This window comes from Emydura macquarii, unplaced genomic scaffold, assembly GCF_026122565.2.
Source record: "Emydura macquarii macquarii isolate MOO-44397 ecotype Brisbane River unplaced genomic scaffold, CSIRO-AGI_Emac_v2 contig_1146, whole genome shotgun sequence".
NCBI lineage: Eukaryota > Metazoa > Chordata > Testudines > Chelidae > Emydura > Emydura macquarii.
This window is the reverse complement of record NW_027131283.1, coordinates 8,948,470-8,963,248: the sequence shown is the minus strand read 5'-3', so window position 1 is coordinate 8,963,248 and position 14,779 is coordinate 8,948,470. Positions and strand designations below refer to the sequence as shown.

General features: G+C 37.9%; 1 protein-coding gene across 4 annotated transcripts in view; it reads left to right on the top strand.

Annotated features, from left to right (window-relative positions):
* FYN (FYN proto-oncogene, Src family tyrosine kinase) overlaps positions 1-14,779 on the top strand; it is a 189,136-nt gene that overhangs the window by 145,989 nt on the left and 28,368 nt on the right. For 2 of the 4 annotated variants that reach the window (XM_067546610.1, XM_067546609.1), the window contains exons 3-8: positions 139-396; positions 773-869; positions 4,325-4,423; positions 5,299-5,402; positions 9,057-9,206; positions 12,906-13,070. In XM_067546610.1, the coding sequence (XP_067402711.1) occupies positions 150-396; positions 773-869; positions 4,325-4,423; positions 5,299-5,402; positions 9,057-9,206; positions 12,906-13,070 (862 nt within the window). In that variant the 5' untranslated portion in view covers positions 139-149. Of the gene's footprint in view, positions 1-138; positions 397-772; positions 870-4,324; positions 4,424-5,298; positions 5,403-9,056; positions 9,207-12,905; positions 13,071-13,515; positions 13,672-14,779 lie in introns of all 4 variants that reach the window. The other 2 variants (XM_067546611.1, XM_067546612.1) reach the window with 2 other exon arrangements.

The following is a 14,779-nucleotide window of genomic DNA, read 5'->3' as shown; positions in this document are numbered from 1 at the left end:
TCTATGTTCATCTGCAAAAATTGAACTTTCATTCCTGAGTGGCAAGCTGGTGAGCGTAACTTAGTGGCTAGTGATGTGTGTGATCCAGTAAGCATCATTGTTAAAATTCTCTTCTCTTCTCTTTTCTTTTTCTTGTAGGATTTTAGATAATGGGCTGTGTGCAATGTAAGGATAAAGAAGCAACAAAACTGACAGATGAGAGGGATGGCAGTTTAACTCAGAGTTCAGGATATCGCTATGGCACAGATCCCACTCCACAGCACTACCCTAGCTTCGGTGTGACTTCAATTCCAAACTACAACAACTTTCACGCAACAGGAGGCCAGGGACTGACTGTTTTTGGGGGTGTCAATTCCTCTTCTCACACTGGGACTTTGCGTACAAGAGGAGGAACAGGTAGGTTCTGATACGAGCTTATTTCGTTGGGTATTTTAAGCACATTGTTTAAAAATACATCCATTCACTATAAAGTACAAATAATTTCAGCGTGGTCTTTGAGCTCTGAGAGAGCCTATTGACTTAGGAAAGAGACTTTTTTTTGGAAAAAGTCACTTCTGGCTTTTAATCATTAAAATAAACTGCACTAAAGGTTGGTGTTACTGAGTAATAAATATAATTTCAACCATGTAACTGCTAACTTGTAGTTCATAGTTATAAGCAGTGGGTAACCTAACTACCTATAGTAATTACAAACCCAGTGGAGTAATTGCATACACACATCATTGCATGGTAGCACAATGATAATGTTATTCAGATAATTCTCCTTTTTCAGGTGTAACTCTTTTTGTGGCGCTTTATGACTATGAAGCAAGAACAGAAGATGACTTAAGTTTTCAGAAAGGAGAAAAATTTCAAATACTTAACAGCTCGTGAGTATTAAGGGGGTGACATTCTTTCATTTAGTTACTGTTTTATAACTAAAGATAACATAATGTCAACAGTTCTGTTTATCAACTTACATAATCAGCAAAAGAAAATGTCATATATTCAAGAAATACGCTTTTTAGGTCTTTGTCTTCCACTGGTTTTAGAAATTTTATTATGGAAAAAATGTCCAGAACTGCAATTTTTCTTTGAAAGTGACTTTGTAAAAGTGGCATCATGTGGTTCCATGGTCAGAGTCTCTTTCAGTGATTTCCATAGTTAATGAAATTTAGAATTCACAGCAAATTCAATCTTGGTACTGAGAGCACAAGCTTCTGTGCATCACCACCAGTAATAAAAGTGCTTCAAGGCAAATTAGGCCCACATGAACACTTCTGCAAGTCCATTGTCTTCAGTATTTTACATACGAATTAAATTTAAAAGAAAAACACATGATTCACAAGAAGGAATACAGTCCAGCTCTGTATGCCAACGGGAGTAAAAAGCAATAACATCTTATTTTTGTCACTACCATAAGAGGATATAACTCTGAATATGCAGAGGGAGCATATTTGTTGAATAATAATGCACCATTTCTCCAGTCATATTTTAGAACTGCATTTTAAGACAGTTTCTTAAAATGAATTTTAGCTGCTGTCCTTGGAAAGATACTTATTTGGGGTTAAAATCTGCTTCTAAAAGATTACTGTGCTGTCTTTTATCAGTATAACTTGTAGAAAGCTTTATATGTAATGGGCAATGTTGCTGTCATATAGAAATAAAAATGCATTCATATCCAAAAGTATACAGTAAGGGACAAAAGCAGCATTATGTTCTGTTTTTATATTATATGACAGTGGGGCAAATTCACCCTTGATGTAACTCCGTCAACTTCAGTAGAATAACTTCAAGGCTTAGTTTGGCCCAGTGTGCATTAAAATGAAAGAAATCAGGTAATTCTGTGGAATATTTCATGAAACTGTGCAGCTGGAGAGCTTTGATGTAGATGAAAGTACAGAAGCCTCAGTTAAGACTTGTAAAGAGAACAGCAGTTTAAAAACATCTCCACTTCTGGATTAGCAGTTGCCAAAAAAAAAAAAAAATCTGACAAAAGATTTTACATTATCCATTTTTTTCACATTGCCTGGTGCTAGCCTAGCATTGAAGCCTTTCCCCCATACTACATCATGGCTTGAAACACACAAAAAAATCAATGTATTGTAAAGTCCTTAAACATTTCACTTAATGAAATCAATGGGAGCTCACAGTAAGCGATATTATTTGGAGTCATTGTGGCACAGAGAAAGAGAACAGATTTCCACCCACACATGAATGGTTGCAATGCATGCATTTTGATGTTGGTACATATTGTGTGGAGGAAGGTTTTCTAGAGAGAAAATCAGCTACCCATTAACTGCCTTAGGTGTTGTGGGTGCTCAATAGCCATCAGGATTGGGCCCTATGTATTTGGCACCTCCAAAACATAACCACGCTCTTGGAATGTTGAAAATCAGGCTGGAAACCTTAGATGAACAGGCTCTTGTGAGAATTCATACTTTCTTTTATGTTCCTGTTCAGGCTGGAAATAATACAAGATAAGCCTCTTTTGTGCTCTTCTGGTGCTGCTTGGAATCGTGAAGCACACAGGTGCACAAAAATGCATTTGTTTTGTTTTCAATTTAGCAGATTTCTTTTTGAATCTAAAAAAGGTTCAGGTTTGGTTAATCTGGGTGAAAGTTCAGATCAGTAATAAACTTTATCTGAGTTATTTCATGCATCCCTAAAATGAATGTTGGATTTGATGTAGGTTGATTTAAAATGTAATTTAATTCCCGCCCCCTCACTGGCACATTGAGAAAGATTTATGTTTTTATCTTTTGGAACATTTTATGACATAGAGTATGTAATATTTATGGATATGATAAAATACCTCCATCTAGTGGAATTTATGTGCAATAATACATTTGAAATAAGAAACAATAACTAATACATCTCTGTTGTGCAGTAATAGAAACACAGATTTCATAGAGGATTTTAATTGTATTTATTAACAAAAGCTGTTTTGTAATCTCCCAAAAATATTGTATGTGGACACACAGGATAAGATTTTCAAACTTTGACAGTCTAAAGTTAGGCACATAAATAGAAAATGGTCCAATTTTTCACAGGTGCTGAACATTCATAGCTTCTGTGAAGTCAATGATAACTGTGTGTGTTCAACAACTCCTGAGAACCAGGCTACTTCCATTTAGGTGCATTTCTTTAGGTACCCAAGTTATATAGTGTTAATCAAAATTTCTAGAATCAAGATGATTATGGATGAGAGTGCCTGTAACCCAATGCAGACAGACATTAAAAAAAGTCACACATAGAATATGGATTTTTATTTTTTTTTACGATTACAAATCAACAGCTCAAAAGATGAAAAAGAACATCTCCTGTTTGACTAAATTCATCTGTTCTGAGCTGTCCTATGTTGCATTTTACAAGCTCTCTCAGAAACTAATGCACAAAGAAATAGGAAGTTATAAGATAGTTTTTCATCATCATAATTTTTAATACCTATTCAAACTAGCGTTGCCCATATCAGATTTCTGTAGCTCCTGTTTGCTTATTGAAAGCTTTAAGATTTCTAGTTCACATTTGATAATTCTGTATAATTTAACACATCTCCATTTGACAGATTTGGAAACAGAGACAGAGTCTATAAGCTGTCCAAAGCCAAAGAGGAGTCATTAGCTTGGCTACACTATGCCACAGTGTGAACTATGGGAATGTGAATTGCAGAATGCACCAATGTGTTGAGAGCTAACTGCCCTGTGTGGACACTGCTGACGCTAATTAAAAGGTGCCTAGCTTGTAATAATGTAGTCCTATTTGAAAGAGGACTATGTTAACGCAAACTAGGTTCCTTTGAGTTAGAACCAGCAGCCTCCACCTGGGACAACTAGAGCACAGTGCTTTGGTGTGTTCTGCATTCAGTCCCCCGTAGTCCACACTCTGGCTCAGTGTAGATGTAGCCTTTGTTAGAGATGGAATTAGAAGTCAGGAGTATCTGACTCCCAGTGTTGTGGTTGGACCACTAACCCATGAATCATCTCATCCTGAAAAAACCTGAGAAGTAAACATTTTCTGAAGCTATTGCATTTCATTACAGCAGATTTTATTCTAAGGGACATCTCTTCTTCGTTCTATTCATATGCCTGTTAGTGACATAAACTAAAGTTGTGTATGTGTCTGATCACCAATTTAAAAAAAAATGTAAATAGATGCATAGGGGTATGTGTCTTAATTTGGCTTAGGATGGTACCACATTCTATCTCTCCAAAATGCCTGTATGATAAAAGTGTGAGTTGTTATTAATTCTTAGCATTACCTGCAGCTTCATGCTTTAACAGTCAGATAATTTTCTTTGCAACTGTATTTTTCCTCTCTCACTTTCTCACCTCTGTTCCTTCAGTGAAGGAGACTGGTGGGAAGCACGTTCTTTGACAACAGGAGAAACTGGTTACATTCCCAGTAATTATGTGGCTCCAGTCGACTCCATCCAAGCAGAGGAGTATGTTTTCTTTTCATTTTAAAGAGATATTAACACTGTAATTGAAGGAGATTTGAGTTGATTGATTTTAAATGATTTTCAAGTGACTTGCATAATTTTTATTTCAGTTTTCAGCTGCACTGATAAATAATTAGGTAATTAGTAACACAGAGAGCACAAACTGAGCCATTCTTCAATGTCAAAACAAAAAGGAAGAAGCCACAGTAAATGAAGCAGACCTTGTTCTATTCTTCTAGCCAGTTTCTTCCTCTCGACCAGAGTTGCCCATGTTTTGTCCAAACCAACTTGCCAGTGTCCCAGGGACAACTAATTTACATAAAACAGGACAGCTTGTATCAAACATCATCTTTAATGTGGGATGATGGCCCACAGAGTCTACAGCAGACAATAAAGCATCTCTTGTAGCCTCTGTGGACTGACACTTTAGGAGGCCATTGGCTTCATTTTCAGCCTATATTTATCTCGCAGTTGGCATGTTGTGCCATTAGAGCAATCAGGTTTGGATACACCCAGCATAAAAGTTAAATTATGTAATTGCCTTGTTCTAATGAGCTGTTTGATTTCAAGCAAATTTAAATTATTAGATGCTAAGAACAAAGAAATGAATCTAGCACAGTGGCATTGAGATCATTAAAAACCTTGTGGTGGATATTGATTACTCCTCCAAACCCACAGAAAGGCTACTTTTCTCAGACTTTCTATGTCAGTATCTGTCATTTGTCTTCCTGTGGAAAGCCTAAAGTATGAGGACCACAGTGTACAGAATTGAGTGACCCGTAGTTCTCTTAAATAATCTATTTTGGAGCTCTCCAAGTTGAGTGACTCTACTGAGCATCTTATCTAGCATTTTTCTTACTTCCTCTTATGTTTTTAAGGTGGTACTTTGGCAAACTTGGCCGAAAAGATGCTGAGAGACAGCTGTTGTCATTTGGAAACCCACGAGGTACCTTCCTTATCCGTGAAAGTGAAACCACCAAAGGTAAGATGTCCAGTTCTATGAATATTAATGGTACGTACAGAAGAGAAATTGTAGCTCATGGTTATGACAAGTCAGAAAGATTCTCTTGTGAATGATATTAAGATAGAATTATATCACCTAGTCAGACTGCAGTGATCACTGCAACACAATTTAGTGAAAACCCTTATTTATTTTGATACAATTAAAATGTCCAAAACTCACTTATATCCAGTTGAGAAGATGAGAGGATTTTTTGGTAGTGTTTTTCCTTACTTTCCTCATCTCTTTAGCATATTGGTTTCAGAGAATTTTTTTTTAACAATTTTAAATTTAAGTGTTTCTAAAGCATGCAAGAAAAAGGAGCATTGTGTAAAGAGTGGGTGGAGCTAAGGTTGACGACAGACTTGGAAGAATAGCACCATTTATATTTTCTAATATGAATCCAATTCCAGTCCTTTCATTATATGATACATACTGCTTAATAATTCAGGTGCAAGTGGCAAGTTCTTCCTTCAGAGCTCCTAATTCCAAATGGAACAGAATATCATATATTCTGTTGCTTCAAAAGGATAGTTTCCTACACTATTACCCTGAAGCTTGCCCTTACTGTAGCAAACAGAGTCAAGGCACAGTCTTAATAGTCTCTATGGCCTTATAACTTCTAGATATTCCATGTCATTGACTCCTGATTAATATGTGGAGAGCATGACTCCCTACACCACAATTTGAAAACTTGACTGTTATAAGCATGTTTTTATCCTTCAGAAGTAGATTTATGTTTAGTTCTGAAAAGCAGTTATTTGATCTTGTATACAGACTGATGTTTTTCAGAACATCCACACTATTTCCCTTAGCTGAGTCTTTGTTTTCTCTTAGAGGTTTCTAGGAGAAACAAAAACACCTTAACATGGAGGGTACACCACCAGGGTTGTGCTTATAATATCAACCTCATTTTCCTTGCTTCATGATCTGAGGCTTGCTACAGGACAGGCTTGCCTTTGTAAATGAAGGGTGGGGTTGTTTTTGTTTGTTTTTAAAGTCATGCCCATTGTCAACATTTCTATTTCCCTATTTATTCATGGAGAGTCACAGGGAAGATGGTGAAAGAGAGAAAATGTAGCCAACTTGCCATCCAGAGCAAAGAATAAACCATGTTGGAGGATAGAGTGGTGTATTATCCATCTCTTATGAGTCTTTAAATCAAGACTTTCTAAGAGATACACTCTAGCTCAACCAGAAGTTATGGACTTGATGTAGGAGTCACTGAAAATCTATGGCCTGTGTTATAAAGGTCAGACTAAATGATCGTAATGGTCTCTTTTGGTCTTAAAATCTGTGAATCAGCCAGGATCATGTTAAAAGTATTAAGCTTGATGACTTAAGCAGTGAGTTTAACTCTTTGGTGAGGCTTTTCCGCTCCCCCACTTCGAAATAAATAAATCAAACCAGACTCCCTAGATAGGTTATCAGTACTTGTCTGTATGATCATTCTCCCCTCCTCCACACTATTTATTTTGTGTTTTGTTCTTTAAAAAGTTAATAAACATAGTATGCCTGTGTATATGCAATATTAATCTATCCATCTATATGTATATTTGTATATTATGGATCAGTTAGTAAGTACACAGCAGATTATTGAACAATGAAATACATAAAGATTCTCCAGCCCTTCAATTGGATCTGAGGTCAGTGGGGCTCCATCAAAGGGCTGCCCACACAGATTATGTTTACATTTTTCTAAAGAATCAAAAATACTAATCAGATAGCCAGTGATCGCGACTAAGGAAAATACAGTAGTTGCTATTGGTGCAAATCTCAGAAACCTAGATATCTAGGTAAAGAACTAGGCCTGGAAAGCTTGCATGAGGAGGATCCAGATGTAAAGATGTCAATACAAAACCTAGCTTAAGAGCAGGTTTATTCCTTTGGCCCCAAACTGTTTAAAAAAAGAATCTCTGAACTCAACTTGTAGAGATGTATTCATCTCAATAGGGAAATCTCTTCAGAAAAATAAGCTCTTAAATGTGCAATTTTTGCTGCTTGCTCACAAAAATCTTTCTCTCCTACTGAGTGTGTTTCCCTCTCTCATAAAACAGAATCAAATGTATAAACATCAGCAGTTTTCCAGCTGGTGTTTTTCCTTACCTTAAAGGGTGAACAACAGGAATTTGAGAGCTCTTGAAGCAGGCTCAGCATGAGTCTACACTGCAAAGAGAAACCTGCAGTGCCGAATCTCAGAGCCTCGGTCAATTCACTTGGGCTGTGGAGCTAAAAATAGCAATGCCACCATTCCCATTTGGGCTGGGGCTGGGTTGCAAAACTCAGTGATGGTGGAGGTTCTTGAAGGCCGGGCCAAAACTGAGCGGAAATGCCTACGCTGCTATTTTTAGCCCTGCAGCCTGAGCCCTGCGAGCTTGAGCCAATTAACCTGGGCTTTGAGACTCGGCGCCACATGTTTTTCTTTGCAGTGCAGACATGTAACCTATGAGGGTCTTGCTTACTGGAACTCATATCTGTGGTGAACAGCTCAGAGGAAGTCTGTTGCAATCCCGTATGACCAACGGAATTTTAAAATATCTGACTCCTCCTTGCTGTTGATGTCTCCAAGATGGACCTGGGGAGATATTTTCCATCAGAAAAGTTGTTTGCCTAGCTGTTCGTTGAGTACTGTTTCACCAATGATAGAGCTGAAAGAAGTAATTAAAGGTTGTTGCAAAAGGTACAATTAGTTGTAATGGATAGCCAATCAATATTGGTTTTTCATCAAGCCCATGTATTGGGCAGACTGAAACTGTAGAAAAGGTCAACTTCCACCAGCATGTTCCTGATTGCCTCTTCATTTATGAGGAGGAAAATGGCACCAGAATGGTAGTGTTTATGACATTGCAGATAGATTCTCATGAGCCTGAATCAATTCTGTGTGGACATAGTCTCTTTTAAGCTTTGAATAAGATACATCATCTCAGCTCCTTCAGTTCCAAAGTCACAAATCTTTTAGTCAGAAAACTGCTTCATGTTGTATTGCACCTCTGATAAGGGAGAGGACAGATTTGTATGTCTGCTTTCCAGTCTGTCTAATGCCTGGAGTCTACCATGGACATTCAATGGGCATCATTCTTGCAGGTCTGTGTTCCTGCTAAGTATATAGCATATGTTGCCGTGTTTTCTCTCTCAAGATGGCTGCACGTCAGTAGGATTGCTGCATAAAAAGTTTGTTAATTGGTTGTTAATGTTTGAAAATCAATTTGGGATCCTTGTGGATGAAAAGCACTATGTAACTATAAAATCACTATCTCCAGTGGGTGCCATGAAAATCTTGACATTTACCATATTTTGCCATTTACCTAAACCAAGGTATTTACAGTATAAACTGACACTTAAAATTGGGAAAAAAATTTAACAGACTCAGCCAGTAAATGTTAAGACATGAATTCTCATTTACACTAAGGCACCTCTTTCCTGTTAGACCAGTGTAAAGGGGACTTTTTGTAAATGAGAATCTGGCCCTAATGTTTTAATGGCACTTACTTTAATTGTGTTAGACTCACAAGTTCTTTAAAGTACAATATATGCTATTTCTATGCAGTGTCTTTATTGTCTAATATGTGACTGACACTTTTAAAAAAAATTGTCCAAACTATTGCTTATACTCTTTTCCCCCCTTATTTCAAACAGGTGCCTATTCCCTGTCTATTCGTGACTGGGATGATATGAAAGGAGACCATGTCAAACATTATAAGATACGTAAACTTGACAGTGGCGGATATTATATCACAACTAGGGCACAGTTTGAAACTCTTCAGCAGCTAGTTCAGCATTACTCAGGTAACTTTGCAGAAAATGTCTGATACTTTCAACTGTTTCAAAACAAAAATGTTTGCTGCTGAGCTCTCCTCTCTCTGTAAGATGTCCTAAGGAGTCTTTTAGCTAAGTGTCTCATTCACTGCAATGCATCTTTATTATCCCTTTCCCATTAATTATAAACAGTTCTACACACCATTCATAGGGTACATAAGCAGTGAAATTTCATGTTTTCCTGTTTATTTTGCTTTATAAATTCTCCAAAGTGCCTTTGTGCAATCATCTAAACTACGTACTTTGTGAGCTGCACAACTATGGGACAGGGCTATGAGGAATTTCCTGGTGATGCAATTATTTAAATAATTCCTGCTCGGTACATGGTGTTTCAGTCATTATTTTTTAAACACACACTACTTGCAGTGGATATAGCTTGTTCTCTCAACAAAAATAATTTTGAAATTACCGGGGATTAGAGTACAGATAAGCTTGAACTGCAAAATTCAGATCCCTAACTGAGTTAGTGGTCAACAGCAACATTCAGATCAGTGTTTGGATTCAGAATCTGTAAAAGCTCAGGGTCATTCAGATCTGTTGTTTTGGTTTGACTCCTTTTGTAGTTTAGATGCTTCCCATCTCATCACTGTTGCTTTATTTTCTGATTGGCTTTACTGCCCGTAATGCCAATTCCGTGTTTTAAAGGTAAATACTGTTCTCTTCATAGGAAAAAATAATAAAGGTGCCCTTTTTTTCAGAAGTGCTCAGCATGGGCCTAACTCTTCTCCTATTGAAATCAATCTTAAAACTCCCAGTGGCTGAGGGATTGTCTACTCAAACATTTAGTTCATGGCAAGACGGGATGTGAATCTACCTCACCTGCTGAGGACTGCCTGTCCATGTGAACTGGCTGATGCACGTTAACAGCTCATTAGTGCACTTAAATCTTGTCCCATTTCAAAGAGGACTAGATCAAAGGGAACTGACGAACTGTTCCTTCATGCCAGCAGGGTGCAGGTTGACAGTTAGTCCGCAGCAGCCTGGTGTGGTGTAGATTTATTCCCCGGCTTGCTGCAGACTAATTGTTCGGGTAGACAAGCCCTTAGAAGCCCTTAGAAGCACAGTGGGGGCCAACACTGAGCGCTTTAGAATATCACACTCTCAGTATTTGTGTCTCTTTAGGGCACAGGTCCTCTGTTTAGCTGCAGAACAGGTAGCTCGTGAACAGCTGTCGTGCTGTCTTCCCCATACAACCCTGCCACTGTGCCTGAACCCTGGGGTGGAAAAATAGTACAGTCTCCATGGCCATTCAGTCTTTGACCCCAGTGCAAAATTGCCAACACATCTCTACTAATTAATACCTGTTGTGGTGATGGGTTGTGTGTTGTAGCCACTTTTCATGGAAAGTGAATTGAGATCACAAACTCATTTTACACAGGCCGTCTGACAGATGTTAGATGGTAACAACTTTATGGAACCACCTTCCGAGACTGGATTTAATCCAGTGCGGTGAAAGGTTGTGATACCTCATTGAGAGAGCTGGGGTGAATATGCCATGCTTTTATACAAAAATAATCTGTTTCCACTGAGGTTTGTGATAACCAATATTAAGTATGACCCTCAGGATGGGCAATAATTGTGAAGGCCCTGTACCCTTTAGTTGGCATTAGGCACAAATGTGCTCCACATGCTTATCTAAATTACTCTTAATTGGCTTGTTTCAGCACCACACACTTTAATCAAAGAGCATATAATCATTCCACACACTGCATAACCTTTTGACATTGACAACATTTATATGTACTGATTGATCCCTAGTACTAACTGAAGAAACCAATTTAAAGCACTCTTAGTTGAGTTGGTTAAAAATGTTACATGGGATTGATGCAGAGTTTATTACAGGTAATATTTTATTGTGATAAAGGTTTTTTCCAGGATTACATTTGTAAGCCAACAGAGCTGCTGAATTTAACTCACAGTGCATATTTTAATAAATCTTTCAGGGGATTTTTTTCTGTATGTTATATCCATACTCTGTTGTCTGTGTGCCATATACCTGCCCTGCCCTGCCCTGCTTTCTCTTCTTCCTACTTCCTGATGGGCCTACCTGAAAGAGTAGTTATAATTTATGATCCAGGTGATTTTACACTAAACAATGATAAATACTATATATGACCCTCGAGTCCAATGCATTTCTTCTCATCTCTGGTACAATATCTTGACTTTCATGGATAAACCTACTGGATCAAAGGTATTAAGATAATACCGGCTGTTACTCAGGATGGCCTGAAGTCAGCCGGACTTTCCACTAACAGGGCACTTGAAGCTGCAATTCCAGTCACCCATGTCATAATATGAGGATTAATGGGCTATTCATGGAAAAGTAGGTCTGGTCTATTCCCAGGCATTCAGTGTCAGTTTCCTTGGAACAGCAAGTATGTCTTTGATGCCAGCACTGACGGGCTCCTCTCTCAACTAAAGGAGAGTAGGAGACCATAAGTTCCCTAAATTCCCTGTTGCGGCCACCCAAGCTCATACGGAAGCTTCTAAACAGCCAAAGAAACACTCACTGAGTAGCCCTGATTCTAACTTTCCCTGTAGAGCTGTTTCCAAACAAAACAGGCTGACTGGATGGTTCAGGTTACCTGATTTGCAGTTTTTGATGGTCTGCTAAAAGAGGTACATACTTTCTCCTTTTCCTTTCTGCTACCTAAAGAGAGCTCTTGCTAACCCATGATGTTTCAGCTGAGAAGGCAGAACTTTATTTTGCCTCTACCCCTCCCTTTTCATTCTGGTGCACAAACTTCTCATCTGCCTAGAAGTGAATGTTGCCAAAGTGAATGAAAATTTAAATTTAATAATCTATCACCTTGCCTTGTTCAGTGATCTCTGTGTTAAAGTGTAAACTGAATCTGAGCAGGGAGCCTTCTTGTCCAGTCTGTTTTGAGAAGTGCCAATGTACCTTTATAGCAATATATAAACCATAATGATTATTAACAACAGAACGGGGAGCCCAAAATTATATGAATTGGAGTCATTCCTGTTCCAATCCTGTCTGCTGCTAATCAGTTTTCTGTGAATTTTACAATGAGTAGCATTAATCTGTCCAAAAAAAGAGTAGATATAACCCACTGGTGGGTGCGTGCTACAGGTCCTCTTCTCTGCTGATCTACAGAGCACATGAGTTGTTATAGCCCCTGTCTACAGAGCTTTAGCTGAATCTATACAGCTCATGCTTTTAGCTCTGGAGGTTCCCAGTTCAATCCCTGGTGTGTATGCCAAGATGGTAGCCATCATGCAATGCTGAATGCCATACAAAAACCCATAATGCCATAAAGTGCTTGCTAATTTTTTTTATCATTTTATTATACATAAATATTTATATTTCTTTTAAAATAAATACAGTGATCTGTACTGCACCAATTATTTATGAGCATGCATTACTGCAGTATTAGGAACAAATTCTGAGTTAATATACCAGGGCATTACCTCAAATAAGAAACCAATTGGCAATCAGCTTCAGTTCAAGGGTAGAAGCAGGTACTAAAACATTTCCTGTTCTGTCTCAAGTGAATATGCTTCAGTGTTCAATTTCTAATCTTCAAAGATGCCTTGTTATGCTACTAACAGCTGTTGTGAGTAGCACTGTTTTTATGCTTACTGTTTTTGTTTCATGTGTCAAACTTTTTTCTTTCCTCTTTGCTGTTTGCTGCACTTCTGCTCCGCCAGAGAGAGCTGCGGGTCTTTGCTGCCGCTTAGTAGTCCCCTGTCATAAAGGAATGCCAAGGCTTACTGATCTGTCTGTCAAAACCAAAGATGTCTGGGAAATTCCACGAGAATCCCTACAGTTGATCAAGAGACTGGGAAATGGGCAGTTTGGGGAAGTATGGATGGGTATGGAGTGAAACTATTATTCTAAAATAGTCTTCCTGTTTGAGAATTACAAGGTGGAAGGTGGAAGTCAAAATGTTGTGTGACCAGCATAAAAGAAAAGTTTTGAATTACGAAAAATTTCTTAGACAATATGTCACTGACTTTGAAAATCTCAAACATCTGAAGTAATTTATGGCAAAAGAAAACTGATATCTTATGTTCCTTTGCCAGATTTCAGTTTTGACAAATTACCCTAGCCTTAATAATACATCAAGGCTCACATTCTAATTTGAATTATATAAAGGGTCTTTTAGCAAGCTGGCATAAATTCCCTGCCTTCAGTTTCAAATATGAGTGTTTGCAAATGAATTCAGCATGGCACTGAAGGACAAATCACCTTCCATCTTTCTCAATGCATGCATAATTTTGGATTATAAGTATTTTTTATTAATTTCCTTTCCTATAGAGAAAGCTGATGGTTTGTGTTTTAACTTAACTGTGATTGCTTCGAATCATACTCCACAAACTGTTGGATTGGCTAAAGATGCATGGGAAGTTGCACGAGGTTCATTATTTCTGGAAAAGAAGCTTGGTCAGGGGTGTTTCGCTGAAGTGTGGCGTGGTAAGGCAGAGAATATGTTTTGTTTTGGAAGGATATTTTAAGGCCATCTTGAAAGAAAGAAAGAAAGAAATCCTTTGAATAAAGGGTTTGTTTTTTTTTAAAAAGTCAAATTGTTTGAAGTGTTACCCTCTGTCTGTTGATGTGAATAGACTGACTGTGACAATCATTTAATGGCAAACGTTGTGTTCACTTTCTTCCATTCACATTTACTGGTATGAGGGATTTATTACTTTAAATTTTATTTATTGCATTAAATTTACTCATATGACTAAACAAGTTAAATAATGAACTAGAAATACTGAATGTGTAAAGCAAAACTATTAGCTAAGCAGCTGACCCTGAAAAGACACAATTGTGTAAAGTTCCTCACACAGGGAAGTGTTATAGAATCAGGGCCTAAAACAACCATTTTCTCTGTTTTAAAAATGAGTGAATATGGGAATAGATGACATTCCCAGGATAGCTTTCCTGTATATTCACTTTGACTGCTTTAGTTTGAAATTCATATCCCCCGAGTAAAGAAACCTGGTGATTGGAAGGACAAAGTCATGACCTGCACAATTAGGCCACTGTTTTGAAATCAGGGGATTCTTGCAAGTTGTAAATTCAGTGGCCGAGCCAGGCCTCTGCCCCGCCTTGCCAAGTTAATCCCCTCTACATGGTCTTCAATTTGTATTGATTACAAAATAAACATTTTAAAGTATACAGATTTTTTTTTAATCTTAGCAGCACCAACATACAGCCCACCAGCTATTTTATAAGTAGTGAGTTACTTTTTGCACTAAATTATACTCTACACAACCCTATCAAAATGAATTAAAAAGATTTCCAGTATGTTAAGACATCATCACCATTAGCAGTTATGTTACCTAGGAATCATGGGCCAGTTGGACCAGTGCGGTCTGGCTATTTTGTGCTGTTGCAGTAAGACAAAGCAACTGTAAAACCCAGTTCAACTGGTTGGTTAAACTGAGATTTTGCAGCTGCTTTGCATTGTGGGAATGGTGCAAAATAGCCACAGTGGAGTGAACCAGTGAATCTGATCCTTTATTTAAATACTTTGGGTAACAAAATTACTAATGACATATGCTACAAAGGAAACTTTGTG